This window comes from Artemia franciscana, chromosome 8 (genome assembly GCF_032884065.1).
Source record: "Artemia franciscana chromosome 8, ASM3288406v1, whole genome shotgun sequence".
Lineage (NCBI taxonomy): Eukaryota > Metazoa > Arthropoda > Branchiopoda > Anostraca > Artemiidae > Artemia > Artemia franciscana.
Window position 1 is genome coordinate 5,770,387 of NC_088870.1, and position 23,320 is coordinate 5,793,706.

The 23,320-nt window shown below is 33.8% G+C and overlaps 1 protein-coding gene across 1 annotated transcript; it reads left to right on the forward strand.

The window, feature by feature from the left end:
• Positions 1 to 9,986: 9,986 nt before the first annotated feature.
• On the forward strand, positions 9,987 to 22,045 carry LOC136029905 (myosin regulatory light chain 2-like). The gene is made up of 5 exons (XM_065708403.1): positions 9,987 to 10,122; positions 15,615 to 15,821; positions 18,244 to 18,497; positions 19,460 to 19,654; positions 21,578 to 22,045. The coding sequence occupies exons 1-4, from the start codon at positions 10,120 to 10,122 to the stop codon at positions 19,629 to 19,631; spliced, it is 636 nt and encodes a 211-aa protein (XP_065564475.1). The 5' UTR covers positions 9,987 to 10,119; the 3' UTR covers positions 19,632 to 19,654; positions 21,578 to 22,045.
• Positions 22,046 to 23,320: the final 1,275 nt, after the last annotated feature.

Below are 23,320 nucleotides of genomic sequence, written 5' to 3' on the forward strand. Positions count from 1 at the left end.
CCTTGAAGATGGCTTGCGAAAACACGATCCAATGGATTAAAAGCATATATTTAACAAGAAAATCCCTGAAAAATGTCTTAGCAATAATGAGGGATACCTGAGGGTGTCGTGTGCCGTCCATTGTTTCCCACGGAGGCGTGAATTGACTTGAACTAATTTGTTGTGCATGGCTTGTAAAAACATGATCCAATGGATTTAAAGCATCTTCTATCATCTAAGTATCTGAAAATGCCTTTGAAATGATGAAGGGTGCCAGAGGGTCCCGTGTGTAATCCATAGTTTTCCACGGTGATATCAATTGCCTTGTACTAAAACATTCTACAGCTTAAAGTTAAGGCAGGAGATGTTAAAAGAATTTTTTTGGTGGACGTGGGGAACGAAGTCTAACGCTCAGTCAAAGAAACGAGGACTTTTAATGACGACCTCCTAAAAATATGTCATAATATGGCTTAAGTTTGCCCCTAACGACAAATCTCCCCTCTGGAATTGCTTGCTATGGTGGGCACGCCATATATTGATACGATCGCGAGAATATGCATACTCTTGATTCAAAGAAACGTGGCATTTTCATTAAAAGGTCTCAGAAATAACCGTAGACAAAAATCTGTCTCTTTTTTCATTGTTTGCGTGTTTCATTTTTTAAACGTGAATATGCTAGTATACAGATTTAAATTAATGGAATGTAACAGGCAGGTGCATCTAATAGAGCAAGAAAAGCGATTGATTTTTATTGATACCTCTCAGAAGCATCTTTTAATATGCCTCTAGTAACAACCCTCCCCCTCTGGAATCACTTGCTAGGGCATGAATATGCAGAGACCTGGCTGAAAGAAACGTGGCACGTTCACTAAAACCTCTCAAAAATAACCGAGTGTAAAAATATGTCACTTTTTTCATTGTTTGTGTGTTTTATTTTTCGAACTGTGATGTTGTTAGTATCAAGATTTGAATTAACTGAATGTAACAGCCAGGTACATCTAATAGAGCAATAGAAACGATGAACTTTATTAAAAGGTCGTGTTTAATTTTTCAAAATGTGATTTTCTAGTATCGATATTTAAATTAATAAAATGTAACAGGCAGATTCATCTAATAATTCAAAGGTCAATAGCATTGGGATGCTTTGATGCTTTCATGTGGAAAGGGTTGGAAACGCAGGATCCATTCAATCGTTGTAGTAAGCGGGACAAGGGATGCTCCTTGCGTGGGATAGATTGTGAGGTAGAAAGTGTTACCCGAAGAATAATATTAGAGAGGCTTTGATAGTCCAGCTGTCTAGCTCTCCATTCCATTGAGGGGGAAATCTCTTTCGAATCCAAATGCGGATAGAAATTTTTAGATTATAATGGTTCCCTGAGAAAAACATCGTGAAAGAAAATGAAATATAAAAGAAAAGCCTTAAAAAACGCCTCGAAAGAAAATGAATCTCGAACAAAAAATGCTTTGAAGAAAATGTCTTAAAAAATGTCTTGAAAAATACATTCCCAATAACGTAACAGTTAATAAAATCAACAAGAAAAAACCCTCTTATGTAGCATGCACCTGTATCCATTTGCTTGAGTAAATAATACAGCATTATTCAACATACACCTGCATCTTGAAGAAAACAAACTGTATTATGTAACAATCAAAGAAATCCTGAAGTAAACAGCCCCTACTACGTAACAACCAAAAGTAAACAAACCCTATTATGTAACAACTACCTGCATCTTTTAGAAAACATCCTGTATTACATAACATACAACTGCGTCTTGCCTTGAAGGAATCGCCGTTAAACTTCTTCGTCATCTTAAATCAATAAAGGAAGAAAGGAGTAGTGGCTATGGGCCTCATAAAAGTGCCTATGGCATCATTACAGTTGTTGAGAATTCTGACAAGACTTGAGCTTTCGAAAGCAAATATTCCTCTCTATTGTTACTGGTTCAGATGTTGGGTTTCGGTTGAGTAACATAGAACTGGTATACCATTGCTATTGAAAAGTCGCAGTTTCAGCCGTAGAGAAGGCTCTGAAACTACCAAACTTTCCTTAGTTTATTGAAGTTCATTTAGTTTGATTAATTCTTATAAGCAATTCTTTTGTGGTCGATCCAGTTATTGTGGTCTATGCATTATTCAAGGACGAGCCTGTAGTAGCCATGTATTTCTTTTTCTAGGTACTTATTTGCAGGCCGATCTTACCTCATTTCATCTCATGAGGTCCAGAAGTTATTGGAATCGTTCTTCGCATGATTCCAAAACGGCAAAGTCGTCTGCGAAATCTTATAATTGATCTGTTCTTCTGAATTTTTCTGTGTGTCTTCTGTGCGGGTGCATCCTTGTTTAACTGTTGACAGAGACGAGGTGTTTCTTATGTCTTAGAACAGAACTCGCTATATTTATAGAGCACAAACACCAGAGAAATTATCTTTTATGGAATTCCGTAGTGAAGTAGTGCCTTCCATAGACTCTGGCGATCCAGAGAGTCAAATGTCTCCTAAAAATAAATGAATATTGTACATATTTTCAGTATAATATTGTACATATTTTCAATAAGTAGTCTTGAAGTAAATATAAGCTCCATACATGGTCAATTTGGACACCGCTTTCTTCAATAAGTAGACGTGAAGTAAATATAAGATCTGTACATGATCTGTTTGGTCACCACTTTCTGCTTTCTTTATTAAGTAGCCCTGAAGAAAATATAAGCTCCGTACATGATCAGTTTGGTCGACATTTTCTGTTTTCTTCCATAAGTAGCCGTGAAGTAAATATAAGCTTCGTACATTATCAATTTGGTCACCACTTTCTTCTTTTTTCAGTCAGTGGCTGTGAAGTAAATATAAGCTCCGTACATGATCAGTTTGGTCACCACTTTCTGTTTTCTTCCGTAAGTAGCCGTGAAGTAAGTATAAGCTTCGTACATTATCAGTTTGGTCACCACTTTCTGCCTTCTTTAGTAAGTGGCCGTGAAGTAAATATAAGCTCTGTATATGATCAGTTTGGTCACCACTTTCTCCTTTCTTCAGTAAGTAGCTGTAAAGTAAATATAAGTTCCGTACATGATCAGTTTGGTCACCACTTTCTATTTTCTTCAGTAAGTAGCCGTGTAAGTTGCTACTTACTGAAGAAAGCAGAAAGTGGCGACCAAGCTGATCATGTAAAGAGCTTATATTTACTTCACGACTTCTTACTGAAGAAAGCAGAAAGTGGTGACCAAACTCATCATATACAGAGCTTTATTTACTTCACGGCTACTTACTGAAGCGATCAGAAAGCGGTGACCAATCTGATCATGTACGGAGCTTACGTGATCACATCTCACGTAAATACTATTTACGACTACTTACTGAAGAAGTCAGAAAGTGGTGATTAAAAATATGAATATGTACAATATTCATTGATTTTGAGGAGGCCAAATCAAGTGGTGACCAAACTGATGATGTAACAAACTGGTCATGTAAGGAGCTTATATTTACAGGATCAGTTTACTTCATGGCTACTTAATGAAGAAAGCAGAAAGATTCATTGCAGTAAAATGGGTGAAGGTAATTTGCACTGTATAGAAAGTAGGTAGGCTCCTCGAAAGCTGTCTTGGAGGGTCGCATTACTATTTTGAGCTAGATAAATATAATAATTGAACAGTAAAAAAATTCACAAAGAAACATGCTAGTGCAAGCAACTGTGTATATCGCTCCCAAACACAATTCACAATCGCTCATTTAATTTAAACAATGAAATAGAATTTTCATAAATATGAAGGAAACTGCTTTCCTCATGAAAGGGTCTTTGCCAAAGTTCAAAAGTTTATATTTAAGTAAATTAATTCAAGCTCATGTTTAGAACTTTAATTTTTCATTAAAATCAACCAATTCCATACCAAAGAGAAGCTATCACTCCCTCAACGGCTGTGTTGCCCTCTTAGTCTAAATATAATCGTAAACCTGATGAGTGTTTTCTGGAAAGTAAAAAAATCTAAGTTTTCTGGAAAGTGTTTTCTGGAAAGTAAGAAGGCTGTATAATGAATCCTTTGAGACATTGGCAACACTCTACCTTACAAAAGCATTTAATTAAAATGGCAACCATGAGTAACCATATATGGTAACCATGAGACAGGGCCTCAGCCAGATACTTTTAGGGGGGAGAGGGATATCAAAGAATGAAGAAGTGGAGGCTTACCACCTGCTGATTTTGTCGAACGGTCTCAAATAAGTTTTTTTTGTAGTCGGAAAAACATTTCGGGAGGAGCTCAAAACCAGTCCCCTCCTGTATACGGCCGAGACAAAAAGGGATTATATCCTCTTTGAATGAAGGGATAAATCCCATAGCTAGCCATGTCCAGCTATTGTTGCGTGGTTGATATTCCGATGCGTTATGTTGAGGAATAAGCTGAACGGAATACAAATATAACCGTGTAACTGAATTAGAAATATAGACAAGTAAGTCATAAGAATTAAGAAGACCGTAATCATCAATGCTTATCATCAGCATATCTCGAACAAGCAGCTATTGTATATCAACCGAGAATGATCACGTGAGATGTCTTCTGATCTCCAACAGACTAGGTGAAAAGTAAGAGCCGGGTATCTGGACCCGATCCGAATTTGTTGAAAAAGGAGAAAGTTGCTAAATTCTTTTCATTTAGATATCAGCAGGGAAGATCCAATCTCAAAAATATCCAGTGAGAAGAGCCCTAATTATGTCGTTTGGAAGTCAATTTTCAATATAAAATCGATGGGGGGGAGGGTCCGTAAAGCGTTTTAATCATGATATCTAACAGAACAATTTAGGTGCACAGACTCTACTACTTTTTCAAAATAAAATTTATTTTACCCTATTATGGTATGAATAAAATGAAAATATAGGAATTTATATCAGCGAACAAAAAATTTAATTTCTACACTTATAGCCAACTAGATAAAATAATAAAGTCAGAAAATTTCGGTTGCGCTTCTAGAAATCTTTACGAACGGAAAAAAATGTAGATAGATATAAACTAAGCAAAAACGTAGAAGAAAACTACATAAAAATGCAATCAGCCCTATTGAAAAAAAAACAAAAGAAACTAATGTCTGAATAACTTTATATACTTCCTCGCGTTCTGGTTTTAATACCACATATCTGGTTGTGTTCCGGTGTGTTCCATTGATAAAGATATCTGGATTTGAAACCGAATGTAATTGGACGTTCTTATTTTTATTTAGTTCACTTTTTAATTAAAGCTTTTCCCGTGGTTATATATGTTAAGTTCTAGTTTCATGCATAAATGGAGAGACAGGGCAGTACAAGAATTTAATCCAAATTTTCCTACGGTATAGCCATTCAAAGTTCGAAAAGTCTTTTTAAGAAATACAATTAATAACATTGTTTCACTTTGAATAGTAGGCTATTTAATTTCAATTATTTTACAGGATTTTAACGGACATTCCCTATTATTAGATATACAAGTTTCATGAACCGAAACCATTATTATCTTTAGATCTAGACCAAGAAATGTTTACACTATTCTCCCAACTTCCTAGCTGCTATTTCTAAATATTTGGCCAAAATCCCGATTCTTTGGGTGATACAAAAATTGAGGTCAATTGGAATGTCACAAACTGGGCTCATTCTTCTTATCTATTTATTTCGTATTAGTCGCCTGAAATTAGAAATATTACACAGAATAAAACCGTTTGATATCTTGCTTTGTTTTAAAGGAATATAAGAAGAAAGGATAACTTTATCGACGAAACAGTACTAACATCATCTTTCTAAACCAGTGGGGAAACCCACTGGGAGGCTTATGATGGTTTTCGTGCTTACAATCTACAATATATTAATGCACATTAATACAGCGACAGAACTGTTTAAAAAAAATAATTATGCCCTTAACAGTTGGTTGCAACATTGCAACTTCACTGTTACCCTATCTGAGGCCCTTTTTTAATTGGTGTAGTAGTTTCTCGAGTTGATAACTATTATTATATGTCCCCATCATTTCACGCAACTTGAATAAGGCGAATAACACTAATAACGCAAAAGTACTACACTGTTCTACTTTTTATTCATCCCAGCATTGAAGCAATGCCCGGCTATAGGTGAATTGGCTATTGGTGACAAATGGGAGGAAGGCGTGGTCTCTTCTTATTATCTTATACATGAGTTAGGACAAGGTGAAATCCGCTCTCCAAAAAAGTGTACAGACTTCCTGTCAAGTTGCAAAATCCTTATGCGCCTTATTATACCAATTAATAACGCTTACGACTTCTTTAGTCTTGTTACAATACACGGTTTTAGCTGTTACGCAACATGAGTTTAGCTTTTGTTGGTTTATTTTCGATCTCTTCGCTAGCTTTGGAGCAACTACTATAAAAATAAAATCATTCGTATATATTGTCAAAATTACTACAATTTCATTGAAACACATCTTAAATGCATTCATCTAAGGCTACAATGTTCAAGCCTGTATGCAGGAATGTGGACAGTGGGTGAGAGCTCCCATTTGCGGGGAAGGGAGTTTTTCATATCCTTCAAAAACAGGGCAAAAGACTTATTATGCTGATTTTAAATATAAAAGTTTCTTTACCTTTAGTCTTCCCGATTAAAGGCTACGAGCTTGAGAAAATTGCCTGATTTTCGAAAAAAAGGCGGAAAAACCCACTAAAAGCTATAGAATATTAACAAAAATTACACCGTCAGATTGAACGTATCAGGCACTCCTACTGTAGAGGTTTCAAGCTCGTATCTGCAAAAATGTGGAATTTCGTATTTTTCCACAACAATAGAAGAAGGATCACCGGATGCGTGTTTAATTGTTAGTTTTTTTCTTTCCTAGGGATGATCGTATTGATCTATTGGTCTTAGAATATCGTAAGAGGACCCCTTCGAGCGGAAATTAAAAGTTATAGTGCCCCTTTTAAGCGACAAAAGAGATTGGAGGGAAACCTGACTCCCCCGCCCCTTTTTCCCAAAGTCGCCCGATCAAAATTTTAAGATAGCCATTTTGCTCATCATAGTTAAAAGGTCCAATACCTATGCCTTTTGATATAACATGATCCCTCCACAGCCCCAGGGAACAGGTCTTTAATTCATAAGAATTGCCGATTGTTCACACGTACTATTTGTTATTGTGAAGTATGCAAACATTTTCGGGCGGGGGGGGGGGGAATTTTCTCTTCACCAAAAGTACAACTGAAGATCTGGTTAAACAAACACAAAGTAGAAACAATAGTGAATTCAGGCCGTCTTCAACACAACACTAGATGAACTTCGTTGAAGTAATTATTGAAGTACATTAATCTTTGTTTTAATATAATATTATATATATATATATATATATATATATATATATATATATATATTTATATATATATATATATATATATATTTATATATATATATATATATATATATATATATATATATATATATATATATATGTTTTTCTAGTATTGTGCTGAAGACGGCCCTTGGACATAGGGCCGAAATATCCACTGAATTGAATTCCACTGTCTTGGAAAAAAAAACTTTGTGTTTGTTTGACCAGAGCTTCACTTGTAGCCTACTTTACTTAAAGCAAAATGGATTTTAAAACCTGTTCCTTTGAATTGAATTTATTTTTACCGCAGATACAACAAAGCAAATGCAAAGTAAAATGTAAAAAAAGAAATAACAAGACAAAAAGAAAATATAAAGTAACCCCGAAACAACTTACAGTGGACAGCAAACATCAAGTATAACAAAAAAAAAAGTCTCAAGTGGGCTATATGGAGCTAAATGGAAACATATAAATCAAACAGTTCGTGGTAACGAACTGTGAGTAAGGAGCGATTCGGCTCAATAGTAATCAAACTCTTATAAACCGAAGATTGATACTAATAGATATGTCAAAAGAATTAGATTTTTATGCTTATTTTAAATATATAAGTTTAATAAGTTTGATTTACCCATCAAAGGTTACGAGCCTGAAAAAATTTGCCTGATTTTTAAAGAAAGGAATAATACTCCCTAAAATTTATCGAATCTTAATAAAAATTACACCGTCAGATTCAGCGCATCAGAGAGCCCTACTGTAGATGCTCCGATCTCCTATCTTTAAAAATATGGAATTTCATACTTTTTCCCAGAAGAAAGATCACGGATTCGTGTTTATTTTTTTTTCTAAAGGTGATTGTATCGACCCAGTAGGACTAGAACATCAGGAGAGGGCCCATTCAATGGAAATTAAAAGTTCTAGTGCCCTTTTTAATTGATCAAAAAATTGGAGGGCAACTAGAGCCCCTTCCACGCCACTTCTTACTCAAAATCGTCCGATCAAAATTCTGAGATTGCTATTTTGTTCAACATAGTTGAAAGGCCTAATAACTATGTCTGTTGAGACTACATGGCCCCCCACAGCCCTAGGGAAATTTTTTTAGGTTATAAAATGCTTATATTGCTTACATATAGTATTTGTTTTTGGGAAGTATGCGTACATTTTTTGGACGCGGAGGGGAGGATGAATTTTTTCTGGGGGGACTTTGCACGAGGAGAATTTTTCATGGAGAGGGAATTTTCCAGGTGGTGAAATTTCAAAGGAAATGGTAAACTGGGAGAATTTGCCAGAATTCCTGTACGAAAATTCTTTATAAGTCTTGCTTTCTCTTTGCTGACTCATTTTTACGCGTTGAAGTGTTAAGGGTAATTGTCCGGGGTAAATTTTCACCAGGATTGAATTTTTCAGAGAATATTTTTGTGGGTTGAGGGATTTTTCCATGGAGGCGGAGCCAGATTTCCTGTCGTTATTTAAAAAAACAGTCAGTCATTAAATGAAAAACCAAGCTTTTTCAACTGAACGTAAGGAGCAACATTAAAACTTAAAACGAACAAAAATTATTATGTATACGAGAGGGTCGCCACCTCCTCAACACCTTGCTCTTTATGCTAAATTTAAACTGTGTGCCAATTCTTTAAAGACGACTTCTAAAACACAAGAATAGTTTATTTAGAACAAAAGGTAATTTTTTTAATGCCATAAAACTTTAGCGTGAAGAGTGAGGTGTTGATGAGGGGGCAACCCTTTCGTATACGTAGTAATTTCTGTTCCTTTTCAGTTTTAATATTGCTCCTTACCTCAGTTGAACAAACTTGTTTTTTTATTTAATATCTAAAATAACTGAGACTACCAGGAATTAAATATCATTATATTTTGAACAATCAATATACTTTTATTAGTTCTTTCCTGTAATTTTAGATTTTTTGATTTTCTCTTTTTTTGTTTTCGATATTTTAACGCTTAAAACTACAGCGATCGAAACGCATGTTGTTTTCTGTAAAAAATAAACAAGAGAAATAAAAGCCGTTGAGAGTTTGAGGGGAGGGGGGTACTCCCGCTCTCACTTATGGTAGCTCTTGCTTGCAAACATTCATTTGTCTTTTTATATAATTTTGTTTTATGTTAGTGTTGATGATATGGCAAATAGGAGACTTTCCGAAATTTGAACGGTTTCAGTAAAGCAGAAAACATGCTATGGTCTTTAGAATGCTAAGGGGAGATATAGACTTACCCTAATTTGTGGAAATTCTTGTTCGTTTAAGCTTGACTTTATTCTTCATTTTATTTTCCGTTTGTTTTAGGATTCATTTACTCATACATATAAGTATTTGTTATCTTTATTTTTGGTGTGCTCGTTCATTTTAATTTCTCTCCGTTTTGGATTTCATTCATTCATTGATTATACTTTTGTTTGTTTTGAGTTTGAATTGCTATACGGCTTTATATCTGCTCGTTTTAGGTTTTTACGTGACTCATTACTCTTACTTGAAATGTTTTTTTGGAAAACGCTTTTTAATTGATTATTCGTAAACAAACAAAAAAATTAGAATAAAAAGAAATTCGTTTCTATGATTTCTTTCTAAAATTATAGTTGTTAGTAGTTATTATAATAGTTTCATATACAGTTATGAGTATATGTTTAGGGTATGTTTATATTGCTGAATGAATCACTACTTTAGTCGCTGGTTTTTGAAATTCCTGTTGTGACTGCTCTATATATGGGTGGTTCCTGGGACAGTCCCGGAGCGTCGGTTACCATGGTCTAAACTTAGATCTATAAATTCAGGGAACATTACCTATAGAACGGCCAGTCGTTTGCTTGTCTTTGTCGGCGCATAGTATCTATAATGGTGAGTTAGATATGTGGAAATGAAATTATTCTGTGCAGTTTAAGTGAATGAATGATGTTTGTGGATATGATGAAACACTGGGATTTGCAAATTGAAGCGCTTTATTTGTTAGACTTCGGTGGATTACCAATTTGTTGTGATTTTTTTAATTTACAACAATTTTTGGTTCCATTGATGCCACTGAGATAATTTGTCTTATGTTTAAATCAGTTCAATTATATTCCCACCTGGTTAATACGATATTTTTTCATAGAAAGTAGATTAGCCTCTTAAAATTGCTTTAAACATCAGAATCGCCATAAAATTTTCTGAGTGGTCTAAATCCAACGTTGTAATACAACAGCTTATTATAAACCAAAGTTGATTATAAATGAGTTTGTCATGAAATCAGTTTATTATTAAATCAGTCCTTATAACTGGGATCTTCAAATTCAAACTTTGAAGATTTTTGAATTCACAAACAATTTTGGTGAGATTGATGCTACTGAGGCTAAACAAGATAGAATCATTTTAGTTTTTTTTTTAATAAAATACATTAGAAGCTTTTTATTAGAAAAGGCAGCAATCAGAAAGACAATAAAAAAAGTTATTTGAATTATTTATGTAAAATTTATAGAAATTTAAAAGTGCTACACTGTCCAATAAATAGCTAAAATGCGATAATTTTTAAAATATTTATGAAATGCTGAAGATTTTCATTCGTTGAAAACTAGAAGATGGAAGAACAGCAGAAGAACAAATATATAGCAAATTTTCCCTACAGGGATGTACGCAGGGGTAGGGGGCTTGGGCCCTCCGGATACTTAATTTTCGGGCACTTCTTATTCAAATAATCAAATAATTTTGTTATTATTTTTCAGCCCCCAGGAAAAAAAAAACCTATGTGCATGTCTATTACCCTCTCCTTCTCGAGCATTTCCGTGTCGTACATAAAATAAATTTAAATTGATGTTTCATTTATGAATAAAAGAACCAGGCTCCCTCAATGTTTATTTATAATAAATAATATTTATAAATTAATAAATATTAAGAGTATTTTTTTCTAAATAATAACACTAAGAACTGATTATTGCCTAGATTAAGATACTAAAGTTAAATTCGTTTCCTAGATTCTCTTTCTAAATTATAGGTCTTATTATGCTTTCAATTGTAGTCATAAGTTTAGGTTTTGCGTATTTGTTAGGAAAAAGAAATAGGTAGTTTTGATCGATACCATAGTTCAACATTGTCAAGAACCTAGCTACGGTTGATATAAAGATCAATAAACAAGAACCTATCAAGGATGTTTAGTGGAGAGGTCTTAAATTGAATGATTAAGATCCTGATCCTGATCACTTAAGATCCTGATCGCTCCTCAAAAAGTACGCCCCAAAACAAGTTTTTAGGTCGTAAATTTTTCAACAGTAGGCCTATAGGAGTTTTTCCTATGAATATTTATTTTAGAAGGATGCCCTTATAAATTCATGTAAGTATAGCTTGGTCAGCTGAAGTAAAACTTGCAATTTTTGATTTGTTGTTAGGAAACTCAAAAATCCTTTTCTTTTACATTAGAAATATCAAATAAGAAATTAATTACAGGTTTTATTTTGTAATAATAAATTTATTATTAAAATTAAATAAACAAAGAATCAAATAATCAATTACAAAATAGTCATTATTTATTATTACAAATAAATAAATTAATTATCAAATAAGAAATTAATTTAAGCCAGGCTTAGCCATTGGTAGGAATCGCTGCAAAGAAAGCAAATCATCAAAGTAAAGTACTGTTAAGACGAAAAACTAATAAAATTCAAGTTGCTTAGGTTACGTTTATAGCTTATACTTTCTGTGATTTTAATTTGCTCAAACAGAAAATGGAAAGCCACAAACTTTTTATAGCTATATAGATTAGGGTATGAGGTATTTATATTAGTTTTTTTTTTCCACTGTAATACTTAGAAAATCATTTTTGAATATCTTCTTTCGAGTTGTAAAAAAGGAAGTAATTTTTTTTGAACCAAAAAAAAATATAAAGATGAAACTTAATCGTATAGAGAATAATTTAAAGCTACTGGCCAATGTGTACCACCTTTAAGGGCATTATCGATTAATATTTATCTGAGACTGAAAGTATTTTGTTATTTTAAATTCGTACAAGCAGTTCTGACAAGGTAAATTTAAATTGTATCCAGTATAGCTGCTTGTACCCAGGCCCCTTGATATCCTTAGTTTTCATGAATTTTGGGTACTTAATATTTAAATTATTAAATCCAAATTTGTTTTTCATTACTGCCTCTCCGTCTGCCTGTTTTTTTTTGTATTGGCACCCTCCTCCCCCACTCTAAAAATAAATCTGAGTATGTGTCGTGGTAAACATATTCTGCTGACTTGATTATTTTTCCCTTCAATATTCTTAATATAAACATAGTAGTAGATGCTAAAAACTTAATTGTGAACAATTGTAAAATTTAAAAGCAAAGGTGAGACATTTAGTCGCGTCCCCATTCATAACTGAAGGATTAAATCTCAAAAAGAAAAGCAGAACGTTCTAGGAATTAAATTCGTCTGATCAGTTTCTAAACTGTACAGTTTCAAAAAAACAGAAAAGCCACAAAAAGTAGGCGCATTTTTACCGAGACATCCATCTCTTTTATGTACCTGGGTCGCTGAAGCCAATCGGAAGAAGGGGGCAACTTTGTATCTTCATTAAAAAGATACTTGCCCCCCTACATTTTCATGAATTGGCAGGCCCAAATAAGAGAGTTAAAAATGAAGTTATGCAGTCAAAAAGTATCTTATTAGGTTAATTGAGAATTTATGCTTAGTCAAGGTACAAATTCATAGTTTAAATTTATATTTCTAATTAGCATGAATAAGGTTAATCAAATTTAAATGATAAGATTTACATAATCACTAGCAAGGACTTACTATTATTTCTTAGAAGAAGATGGAAAGCCATAAATTTTTGCCTGGAAACCGTATCCGGGAAAATGATTATTTTTAGCTTTGCATTCCTATGAACCAGTGTTTTGGCAATCATACACAAACATTGATCCAAATATATTTTTGGAAACTTTCTGGCGAAAGAAATATGTGCTAAGAGCTAAATCAAAATCACGTTCTGAATAACGTTTCGAAGAGGTTTGCTACATATCACAACTGAAAATTGGCAACCTTCAAAAGGTCGAGAAAGATATGCTAACTGTTTTCCAGTGGAATTGCCAAATGATAGGTTTTGGGTACTTGTTGGACTGACTGTGTATCAAAAAATAAGATACGCAAATAAAAAATATGGTATAACCCCGTCTTTCAGTACTATAATATAAAAAGTTAAGATACTGTGGCCCAGTCGCGTAATTTCGTCAAAATACTGGGGAGGGGGGCAAAGTTAGAGCCAAGTTTTCTGTGATAATGACAGTGAAAACAAAAAAAAGAGCTATATAGTACTATAAAGGCTGAGATATGCTAAAGAAAACTGATCCGTTTCTGTGGATGCTTGAACTATGTATGGTAATCTTAGTTTTGACAAGATTTTTGAAAAAACTTAAATTTAACTGGGGGGAGGGCAAACTGGGTCGCGGAGGACAAACTGGGGTGTGGGAGGGACTGTAAACTCCCTGCCAAATAGTAAATTGCGCCCCTGTTATGGCCTCATTTTACAAATGAAAGATAATAGTTTTCTGAAAATTGGGCTGTTTCGCCGTTCATCTGGGTACAAACGAAAAGAAGGTCGTCACAGAATAGGAGAGAGGAAGTAGTCATAGGAAACAAATGAAAGAAAATAAAACTTCGTGGGAGGAGGTTGAGGGTGAAGCTTTGGGATGGGATGGAGTGGATGGAGCAGGAGTGTAAGCAGCCGTTTAGGCCTCAGTTGGATTGCCGGTGCAGTGGTTTGCCGGTAGCAGTAGCAATAAAAAAATGGCTTGCTTCTGTGAATGCTTACTTTAAATTCTGGAGTCCATCACCTCTGCCCACCTTTGGCTACCTCAATCTGCAAAGTAACTTGAATACACTGCTTAGGTTTCTAAATATTAAAAAGAATATTTAACGAAAAGGCATGATTTGACGAAAATTTATGCTCAGAAGTGGAGATAAATATTTAACAAAGAGATTAATCCCTGAGCAGTTTGTCATAATCATGGCGCATTCCTTAACTAATTCTTTGGTTGAAAACGGGGAAAATCATGTATTTTTTAAAACTGAAGTTTCTAAATATCTGCATAACCGAATAAGCTAAAAAGACAACAATGAAACAGTCAACGCAAGATAGACTGTGTCGACATCATCCAAGATGAACTGTATGGATTTGTTTGAGAGGATGGACTGCAAATCTCGTTTGAAAAAATAAAAACCAGGAAACCTCAAATAAAATCAGAGAAAATGAAATAATAACTTATCTGCATTTCATGAGCCGTTTGACTTAGTTGAAAATAGCCAGGAGTGCACATGGAGAGGCGTGTCTTCGGGCTACCCCTGAATCTAAGATTTCATCATGTCCCTCGTAAAGCTCTGCATAATTTAATTTGCCTTTTTTTGTGGTTTTTATAATTTTAAAAAACTACACTTTTTAAGTTTAGTTTAAAAAAACTAAACTTTTAACTTTACAATTAAAATTTTCGGAACTCATATCATAAACTGGGAGGCATGTTCACAGTAATTTGGTACCTTTACCTTTAACAATATTCTACAATGCATGCTAAAAAGATTTCAAAGCTAAATCGATAATTAATAAAGGTTTTCATTAGTAATTCTTCATACCAAGGAAAACTGTAGCTTAACTAAATTAGGGAGAAGGTTGGAATTTTGCACATGGGTTTCAAAAGGGGGGGGGAGAGACAATCCTTAATCTGGCAGTGTTATAATAAACGAGTAAATAAAACTGGAAACATTTTGACAAAAGTGGGAAGGTAAAGTATCCGGCACCGGATTTTACAGTCCCTACCGGCAGTGCATATTCCGTTTCATAGGCCTTCAGCTAGGAAGTGCAATGGGGGGAGCAGCCACGCTATGTTTTCTCACATCCTTCCTATTTACTTTCCCCAGATGTCTCCAGGTTCCCATTTAGAGCTGGTTCGACTCTGACTGAGTTTACACAGTCAAGGCATGGACCTCTATTCCAAACCAAAATGCTAGTGACACCAAGACAAGAACCCTGTTCTCACGGTTAAAAGATTTCAAATCTAGTGGGCTAACACTCGGCTAGGACGGTGTTTTGACGAAAATACTAATGTTTTAGTATTACGTAATCTAATGTTTACTAATCTAATTAGCATGAAGTTCATAATTAATATAAAGTAATCTAATGTTTGTGCATGTATTAGGCAAAACATATTTTTAATGATGAAAACCACATAGCAAAAGTCTCTTACACCATTAAAGCTTTTGCTCTACCCACATATATTAACACGTATTCAAGGAGCCTCGGAGTCACTTGCAAATTTTTCCGATTCTATCATTTGCTTATTTTATGCACAAATATATTGAGCGTTAATCTTAATATTAAATTTTAGGCGGATAAGGAAAAGAAGAAGAAGAAGAAGGAGAAGGTCGTCGAGGCCCCTCCAGCTGAGGCTGCTCCCGCCCCTGCGCCTGCCCCTGCTCCAGAGCCAGAGAAGAAACCATCTCAAGCTTCAAGGGGCAGCACAAAGCAAGCCAAAAGAACTGGATCGAACATCTTTTCTATGTTCTCTCAGAGACAAGTTCAAGAGTTCAAGGAAGTAAGTAGTTAAACAGTAAATAGCCCCCTTACAAGGAAACAAGCAAGTTCAAGAGTAAGGATAGAGAGCAAGCTCGAGCAAGGAAGTAGTAGCTTATACTCTCGTTTAACTTTTCATTTTCGTCTCTGTTCCTATGAGATGCAATGAAAGTAAAAATGAAAAAAAAGGAGCTAAAAGTAAATACAAAACTAAAACATAAAGAAAAATAGAAATATATAAATAAAAAAGAAAAAATAGAAAGAAAAAAAGTCAAAAGCAAAAATAAAAAAGAATGAGATAGAGAAGTAAATAGTAAATAGAGTAAATAGTAATACCTTTATTTAATTTCTTTTCTACTATAATTTGATTAGAGACTAATCTCTGTAAGATAGTAATGTAATTAATTAATCTACTATAAAGGGATAATTTAAAACAGAGTATCCTCTCATACAGTATTCTCTTTCTCTGCTTTTACTTTTTACATAGTCAGGTTTCAAAGTGTTTGATGAAATACTTCAAGCAACAAAAATTCTTGATGTTGCAAATTCATTATGCCAATATTATTTTTTTTTTTTACTTTTAACTGATACCCAAGCCAAATCATAATCACAATTGTTGATAAGAAATCCAAGATCTAAGGATCACATGATTATTTTCTTGATTTAGATTTCACCCTAGTGTTACAAAAGGGGAATGTTAAAATGACAAAAAAAATGGTTGAAATAGCTTGTGCCAAGGTATTTTGTTTTCAACTGTTCTCTGCTAATAAATCGGGTACGTTCCAGGTGGAAATTTCAATCTGATACGTATATAATTCAAAATTAGTACGAATCTACTGCGAACCTGAAACAATTAATTAACTAACGCATAAATACGCATTATAATAATTATTAAAATATCAATATCGTTCATAAGTAATCATTAAAATATTAAAAGAAATATGAGTTTTACTGGCTTAATGGTCCTTAATTCTCATAAATTTCAACATTTGCCTCTATTTTTGCCCATAATATGATGATTTTGCAGAAGTTGGTACGCTAGACACTCAAGCTACCCGTATTCGCAAAAATTTAATATATTAATTCATTCTCGCCAGGAACATTAAATTGAATTTTTTATTAGATATTATAAATCTTTCATTGAACCTGGGACATACTCACCGTCTTATTATCTTCTGCCAGATTCGCATTATAGATAAAGAAACTAAGATAATTTCGTGAATCATCTTGGCCTGCCATAGCAAAGAGATAAAATGTGCAGGAATGTGCAGTGCCTTCTGCATATGTTTCTATTTTGTTTGTTTACTTTTTTTTTCTCTTTTTTTGCCTTGTACATATGTTTCTATTTTGTTTGTTAACTTTTTTTCTTCAGTTTTTTCTCTACTTCGTCTTATCATGTTATGTGAATGACGGGTATCCAATAAATAAATAAATTGGGGTGTTCAATAAATAAATTTTTTTTGTTGCATCCAGTATTTTCGTTGGCCCTATTTTTGCATTTCTTATCTTCGATTTTTACAGGCTGTTACACGTAGTTTCGGATTTCTCATTTTCAAAAATAAAGCCTCAAATATTAATTATGATTGAAGCTTGAAAGTAAAACAATGTTCAAACGAGAAATCACGAGCGGTATACACAACGAGGGCTGCATTTGTTCACAATTTCAACTTTATCGACCAATGTAACTGTAATATAACCAGGGCAAAACACTTTTAGGAGGATAAAGTCTAAAATCCAAGACAAAAGTACAAATATCTACATTTATAAATCACTTTTGCTTCAGAAAATTCATTTTTGTTTCATTTCGACTTGTGCGACGCTATTGCTGAGAAGTTTCTGGTTCAATTTATGTTTATGAAGACATTTCTCGAAATAAACTGTTCTAGAATCTGATTTTTTTCGCAACATCTGCCAGAGTATAAAAACAATTCTTTTGTTCATTCAAGAATGATTGTCTACTTTATTTTATAATTAAATGGTGTTTTTTGTTTCTTGTTAATTTTGCTGTGCAGAAATGCATACGGGGAAATGTTCAAGCCTGTTTCTTCCCCAAAAATGTTACAATTTTGCAGTTCTCTTTAAAATTTCTTACACATTTTGCAAAATTCGGCCCAGTTTTTCTGTTTGTGTTTATTTTGCCCAACCCTTGAAAGAATTTCTGTTTGCGGGCTTGCATCTCAGTTTTATAGCCGAGCGTACAGGAAATGTTTCATTGACATTTTCATCGGGAAAATTTCTTAGAAAAAATCCGCAAATAGAAGAGGGCCTTAGACTAGTTAACCCCTAAATTTAATGATGAATTTTATAGCTTTTAATGTCTATATTTACTAATTAGTTTAATGAAAATCTTTCCTAAGTTTAAAATGTAACTTGTAACGAATTAAATTTTTCATTAATTTAATTTATAAATTTAATTATTGCTCAAAAATTCAATTATTTTCAAGGGCTTCCAGCTCATGGATCGCGACAAAGATGGCATCATCAACAAAAACGATTTGAGAGCCACCTTTGACGAAATCGGCAGAATTGTCCCTGAAAAAGAACTAGATGAGATGATCAACGAAGCTCCAGGACCAATCAACTTCACCATGCTTTTGACCATGTTTGCCGAAAGGATGTCAGGAGGTACCGATGAAGATGATGTTGTCGTCAACGCTTTTAAAAGCTTTGACGAAGAAGGAGTCATCGACAGTGAGAGGTTAGTATTTTTAAGGCTTAATTTCGGACAAGGTAGACATATACTCTAGATTTTTTATGCTTCAGAAGTCGTATATAAGCACAAAGTCACGTCTTTTGTGTTTATACCCATTGTCAACTACAACAAACCGGTCAACACTCAACACTCAACACTCAACACTACCGGTAGTGCACCAATTTATTGTGCTTTACACTCTCTCGCCAAATAATCTTGTTTTCCTTATTTAACCAAGATTCTTATTCTTCTTTATAACAACATTGGAGGAAAACTGGCAATTAACATTTTGAAAAAATCATGGAGTTGTCCAACTCTACAAAGAAATCTTTAGATGATTTAGTCCCTCTCCCCCTCCTTACAGAAATGCAACATGCGCCCACTGTCCTAACTTATATTCCAAACTTTCCAAAGCCTTATCACCATTCGTTGCATACCGAGGATTTTGTTTAGACCCTTTGTGGGGCCCAGTTTAGTCGAGCTTCGGGGATCTGATCTTTGCTAACGACCACTCCTTGAGTAAGTCTTTAGTTGTTATAATTGATGTAAAGATTAGGGGTGCTATCTTAAGAATTTACAGGGGATTATGGCTTTTACCAAGTTGCAGCCCAAAATCAAAGAAAACATAAGATCAGATTTGTTACGACATCTTTTTTAATTTACAGCAGTCTGTCATGAACAGGGTTGTCATGTATTTGTCGGGAGATATAGGTATTTTCACGACATATTGTGGATCACATCTGCTGCCCGTCTAAAACATGATTCATTGAATAATTCTTGTAATAATTATTTGGAAAAAGAAAGTTTTAGCTTTATACTAAAAGAAAATGACTTAGCTGAGCAGACCCAAGATCAGGTGACACACAAACTGTTACAAAATGTTGCTGTTTGTTTGATACGAACTTATCAAGTCTATGTTGAAATTGAGTAGCTGTCGAAAAAAGCTATATATTTTTGTACATTTATAGGCTGAGGCATGCTTTGATGACCTGGGGTGACAAGTTCTCAGGCGCAGAGGTCGACACTGCATACGAACAGTTCGAAATGGATAACCAAGGAAGAATCAACACAACGAAACTGATCGAACTTTTGGTCGCTAGTCCTAATCAAGAAGAAGAGGGAGCAGAGGCTGCTGCATAATTCCCTATATAAGCAACAAATAGGTAAGCACTGCTTCCTCATGGCTGCAGCAATTTCCTAGTTACTCACGTCTCTGTATGCGGCTCTACAGCACACAAGACGAGATTAGGGTAGCCAAGGGAAAGAAATTGGTCCGTCTTGTATTTTCAGCATATCTTTTAAATTCCACCCCCTTCTTGCCTTTTTATCGTAATTTTGAGCTTTCTTATTTTTGAGGAAACTGAAAAATTTATGACAAAAAAGTAAATTGTTTTGGATCATTTCAAATCATTTTTTCAACTTAAAAAAGTGATTTCTCTCTACCTTTCCCTTTTTTATCTTAAATCTTAAATATACAAAAACAAATTTGTTTTTTTTATAAGTACATCTAAAAGTTGAATATATTTTAGAAAAATCACTAGGAATTATCTTAAAACTCTTTTACAAATTGGGAAGGGGTTAAGGGCTATTATTTTTTTTTACCCTACCATAAAATCTACAAAAGCTAATTTTGTAATCTTTTGTTTAGATTTGGTTGCATATAAATTTTGTTTAGGCCTTGCGGCTTCTATGTACTAGCTTGTCAGTAATGGTAAAATTAAAGATAGTTAAATAATTGTAAATCATAGCTTATGAATTATTATTCCATTAATTTTTTTTAAATCGACTAAGATCAAAAGGGGTAAAGGTGTACTAGCTACCAGCACCTAAAGACCACAAATTGGGATAGTTTCGACGGCAAAAATTGGTTATAACTATAATAGTTTATTAATTATGGCAAATTTAAAAATATTAATTATCAACTACAAAATTAACAATACCAAAAAAATTAAATTACATTAAATAAAAGTAAATACTAAATAATATTTTATAAGTTATTCCATTAACTAATTTTAGTACGGTTAGTTTAAAGGAAAAGATTAAAAGGGGTGATGTGATGTGCCAGCTATTCATGGGACAAAACAAGAATTTACCTGCAACAGTTTATTCATAACTGTGAAGTTCAAAAATAGAATAATATTAAATAATATTTTATAAATTATTGTTCCATCAAGGAAATTTTAGTAGAGTGAATTTAAAAGTTAGGGTTAACGAGGGTAAGGCTGGACGAAATACCAGTGGGTAAACAACCAAAATTAAAATAAAAAATAATAAAATAGGTAAAAATAGAAACAAAGTGAAATAAAAAAGGTAAACCTTAAATAAAGCAAATGAGGTGCCTAAAATAAATTAAAAATAATGATAGTCTGACTTACAGTCTACTAAATTTCAAAAAAGTACATTACCATTGTAAATTGATAAATTGAAGACTTTATAAATAAGAAAAATTACCTTTTTTTGACAGTTATAATAAGAAATGCCAAGAAATCCCGAAGAATAAACAATTTTGAGGGGGAGGTGGCCTGGCCTTAAGCCCCCTCTACCCTGCGTTTATTCACTTCTAATGGTAGGTAATATGCAGATAGAGTATTTCTATTTTGAATACTTGTAGTATTTATAATCATCCAATATTCCAGATAAAATGAAAGCAAGTTTGTACTGAAGCTGGGTCAATATGCTGTCATATTTACGAAAATCTCACACGTTATTAAAAAAAAAATCTTCCAAAAACTAGAATATTTTTTATATACATTTTTTGTATTACACATCATACGTAATTATTTATTAACTTTACATTAATTTGTTCACACCTTGGACTGTTTTTTTCACAACAGAAATTCAACAATACTTTGTTATTAGTCAAGTACTCGCATTATTTATCTTTTATTCGTTTTAAAACATTTACAATAATATTTTATTTGTTCAAAATTTTAGTCAAAATACTCAAAATCATAGAAAAAAGCCAAACATATTCTTTATCAGCAAAAACTGTATTTGATAAGTAAATTTCTGTTTTCAAAAGTAAAAAAGCTAAAAATTTGAACTGGGTTTTAATATAATAAATTTTTACTTTTTTTACTTTTCAGGAACGAATTGGCCCACCATAACAATCACCATACAGCGGGTTGAAAAATTAGGATGTATGGAAATGTTCTTATCTATTAAATTGCTCTATGTTTCTTCATTTCTTTTCCCTCTTTGTAGTTTTCCTAGTTATTTAGTTGATCGAAAGTTCCATTTTCTTTTCAATTCTTTCTACAAAATTAAATGTAAATAATGAAAGCCCCAAGACAAGGCAGCTGTTGTAATGCAGTGTATTTGCAGCGATCCATTTTATTTCATCGAAGATTGTGTGATGTTATGGCATATGTGAGTTTCGTATTGTTGTGTCACTCTCTGACTCAAATGGTGTAACTTAGATACTGAACAATAAATTGTTCACGTTATTTTGTGACGATGAGGCCACGCCGATGGTGCTCCGGCTTGTGGCTTCACCAATCCATTGACGTGTACATAAATTTGGAAAAAATAAATGTAAAAAAGATTTGTGTTTATACTTTGTTTTAGGATCAATAATAAAGCTGAAGTTCTACCTTGGAAAAGGTTCTACCTTGAATAAAGCTTGAAGTTCTACCTGAAGTTCTACCTTGAAGTTCTACTCTCTACCTGAAGTTCTAGGATCAATAACTTGCACTACATTCAGGTTTTAGGAAAATAAAATTAGAAAATGTGTAAGATTATTACGGGTGGATTCACAAAAATAAATCGCTGATCAAGCCATTAAGGCCCCTTGCCTAGGCCCCCCTCCCAAAGTTATAGAATTAATAGCCACTGGAGTATATGTTCCCCCCTCGGGTGTGGTAATTTTTAGACAGTCCTTACTCTTCGCGGATGAGCCTTCCTCGGTGGTATCAAGGTGTCTACCATTGTTTCCGCTAAATCCCGAGAACCTCATCCGCAAGCTTCATACTGGCTTGGGTAGGCAACAACACTCTTCCCTTAACAAACAGGGAAGAGTAACTTGCACTCTTCACCTGCCATAAGTGACAAGTAGCAATCGATCCTCAGAACAAGCACTAGTAAGAGAACTCCCTCCTCAGATTAGTCCTCAAGGGATAAATTCTTATGCCACAGTAGGCACTTATATGTCCAAAAAGGAATGACCCCTGGGAATAATTTCCCAGGGAATGTTTCCCTGGGGTCATTCCAAAAAGGAATGACCCCAGGGAATGTGCAATTCACATCGAGAATGGCAACACGAACTTGTAGAAAATGATCACCCATTCAATGTACGTAAATGATAAGAAAAAGTGAAAAAAATATATTTCACATTGAAAACAAGAAATCTATGTGAGAAACAAAAATTTTCGTATTGAGTTTCGTAGTGAGTTTCGTATTGTTGTGTCACTCTCTGACTCAAATGGTGTAACTTAGATACTGAACAATAAATTGTTCACGTTATTTTGTGACGATGAGGCCACGCCGATGGTGCTCCGGCTTGTGGCTTCACCAATCCATTGACGTGTACATAAATTTGGAAAAAATAAATGTAAAAAAGATTTGTGTTTATACTTTGTTTTAGGATCAATAATAAAGCTGAAGTTCTACCTTGGAAAAGGTTCTACCTTGAATAAAGCTTGAAGTTCTACCTGAAGTTCTACCTTGAAGTTCTACTCTCTACCTGAAGTTCTAGGATCAATAACTTGCACTACATTCAGGTTTTAGGAAAATAAAATTAGAAAATGTGTAAGATTATTACGGGTGGATTCACAAAAATAAATCGCTGAACAAGCCATTAAGGCCCCTTGCCTAGGCCCCCCTCCCAAAGT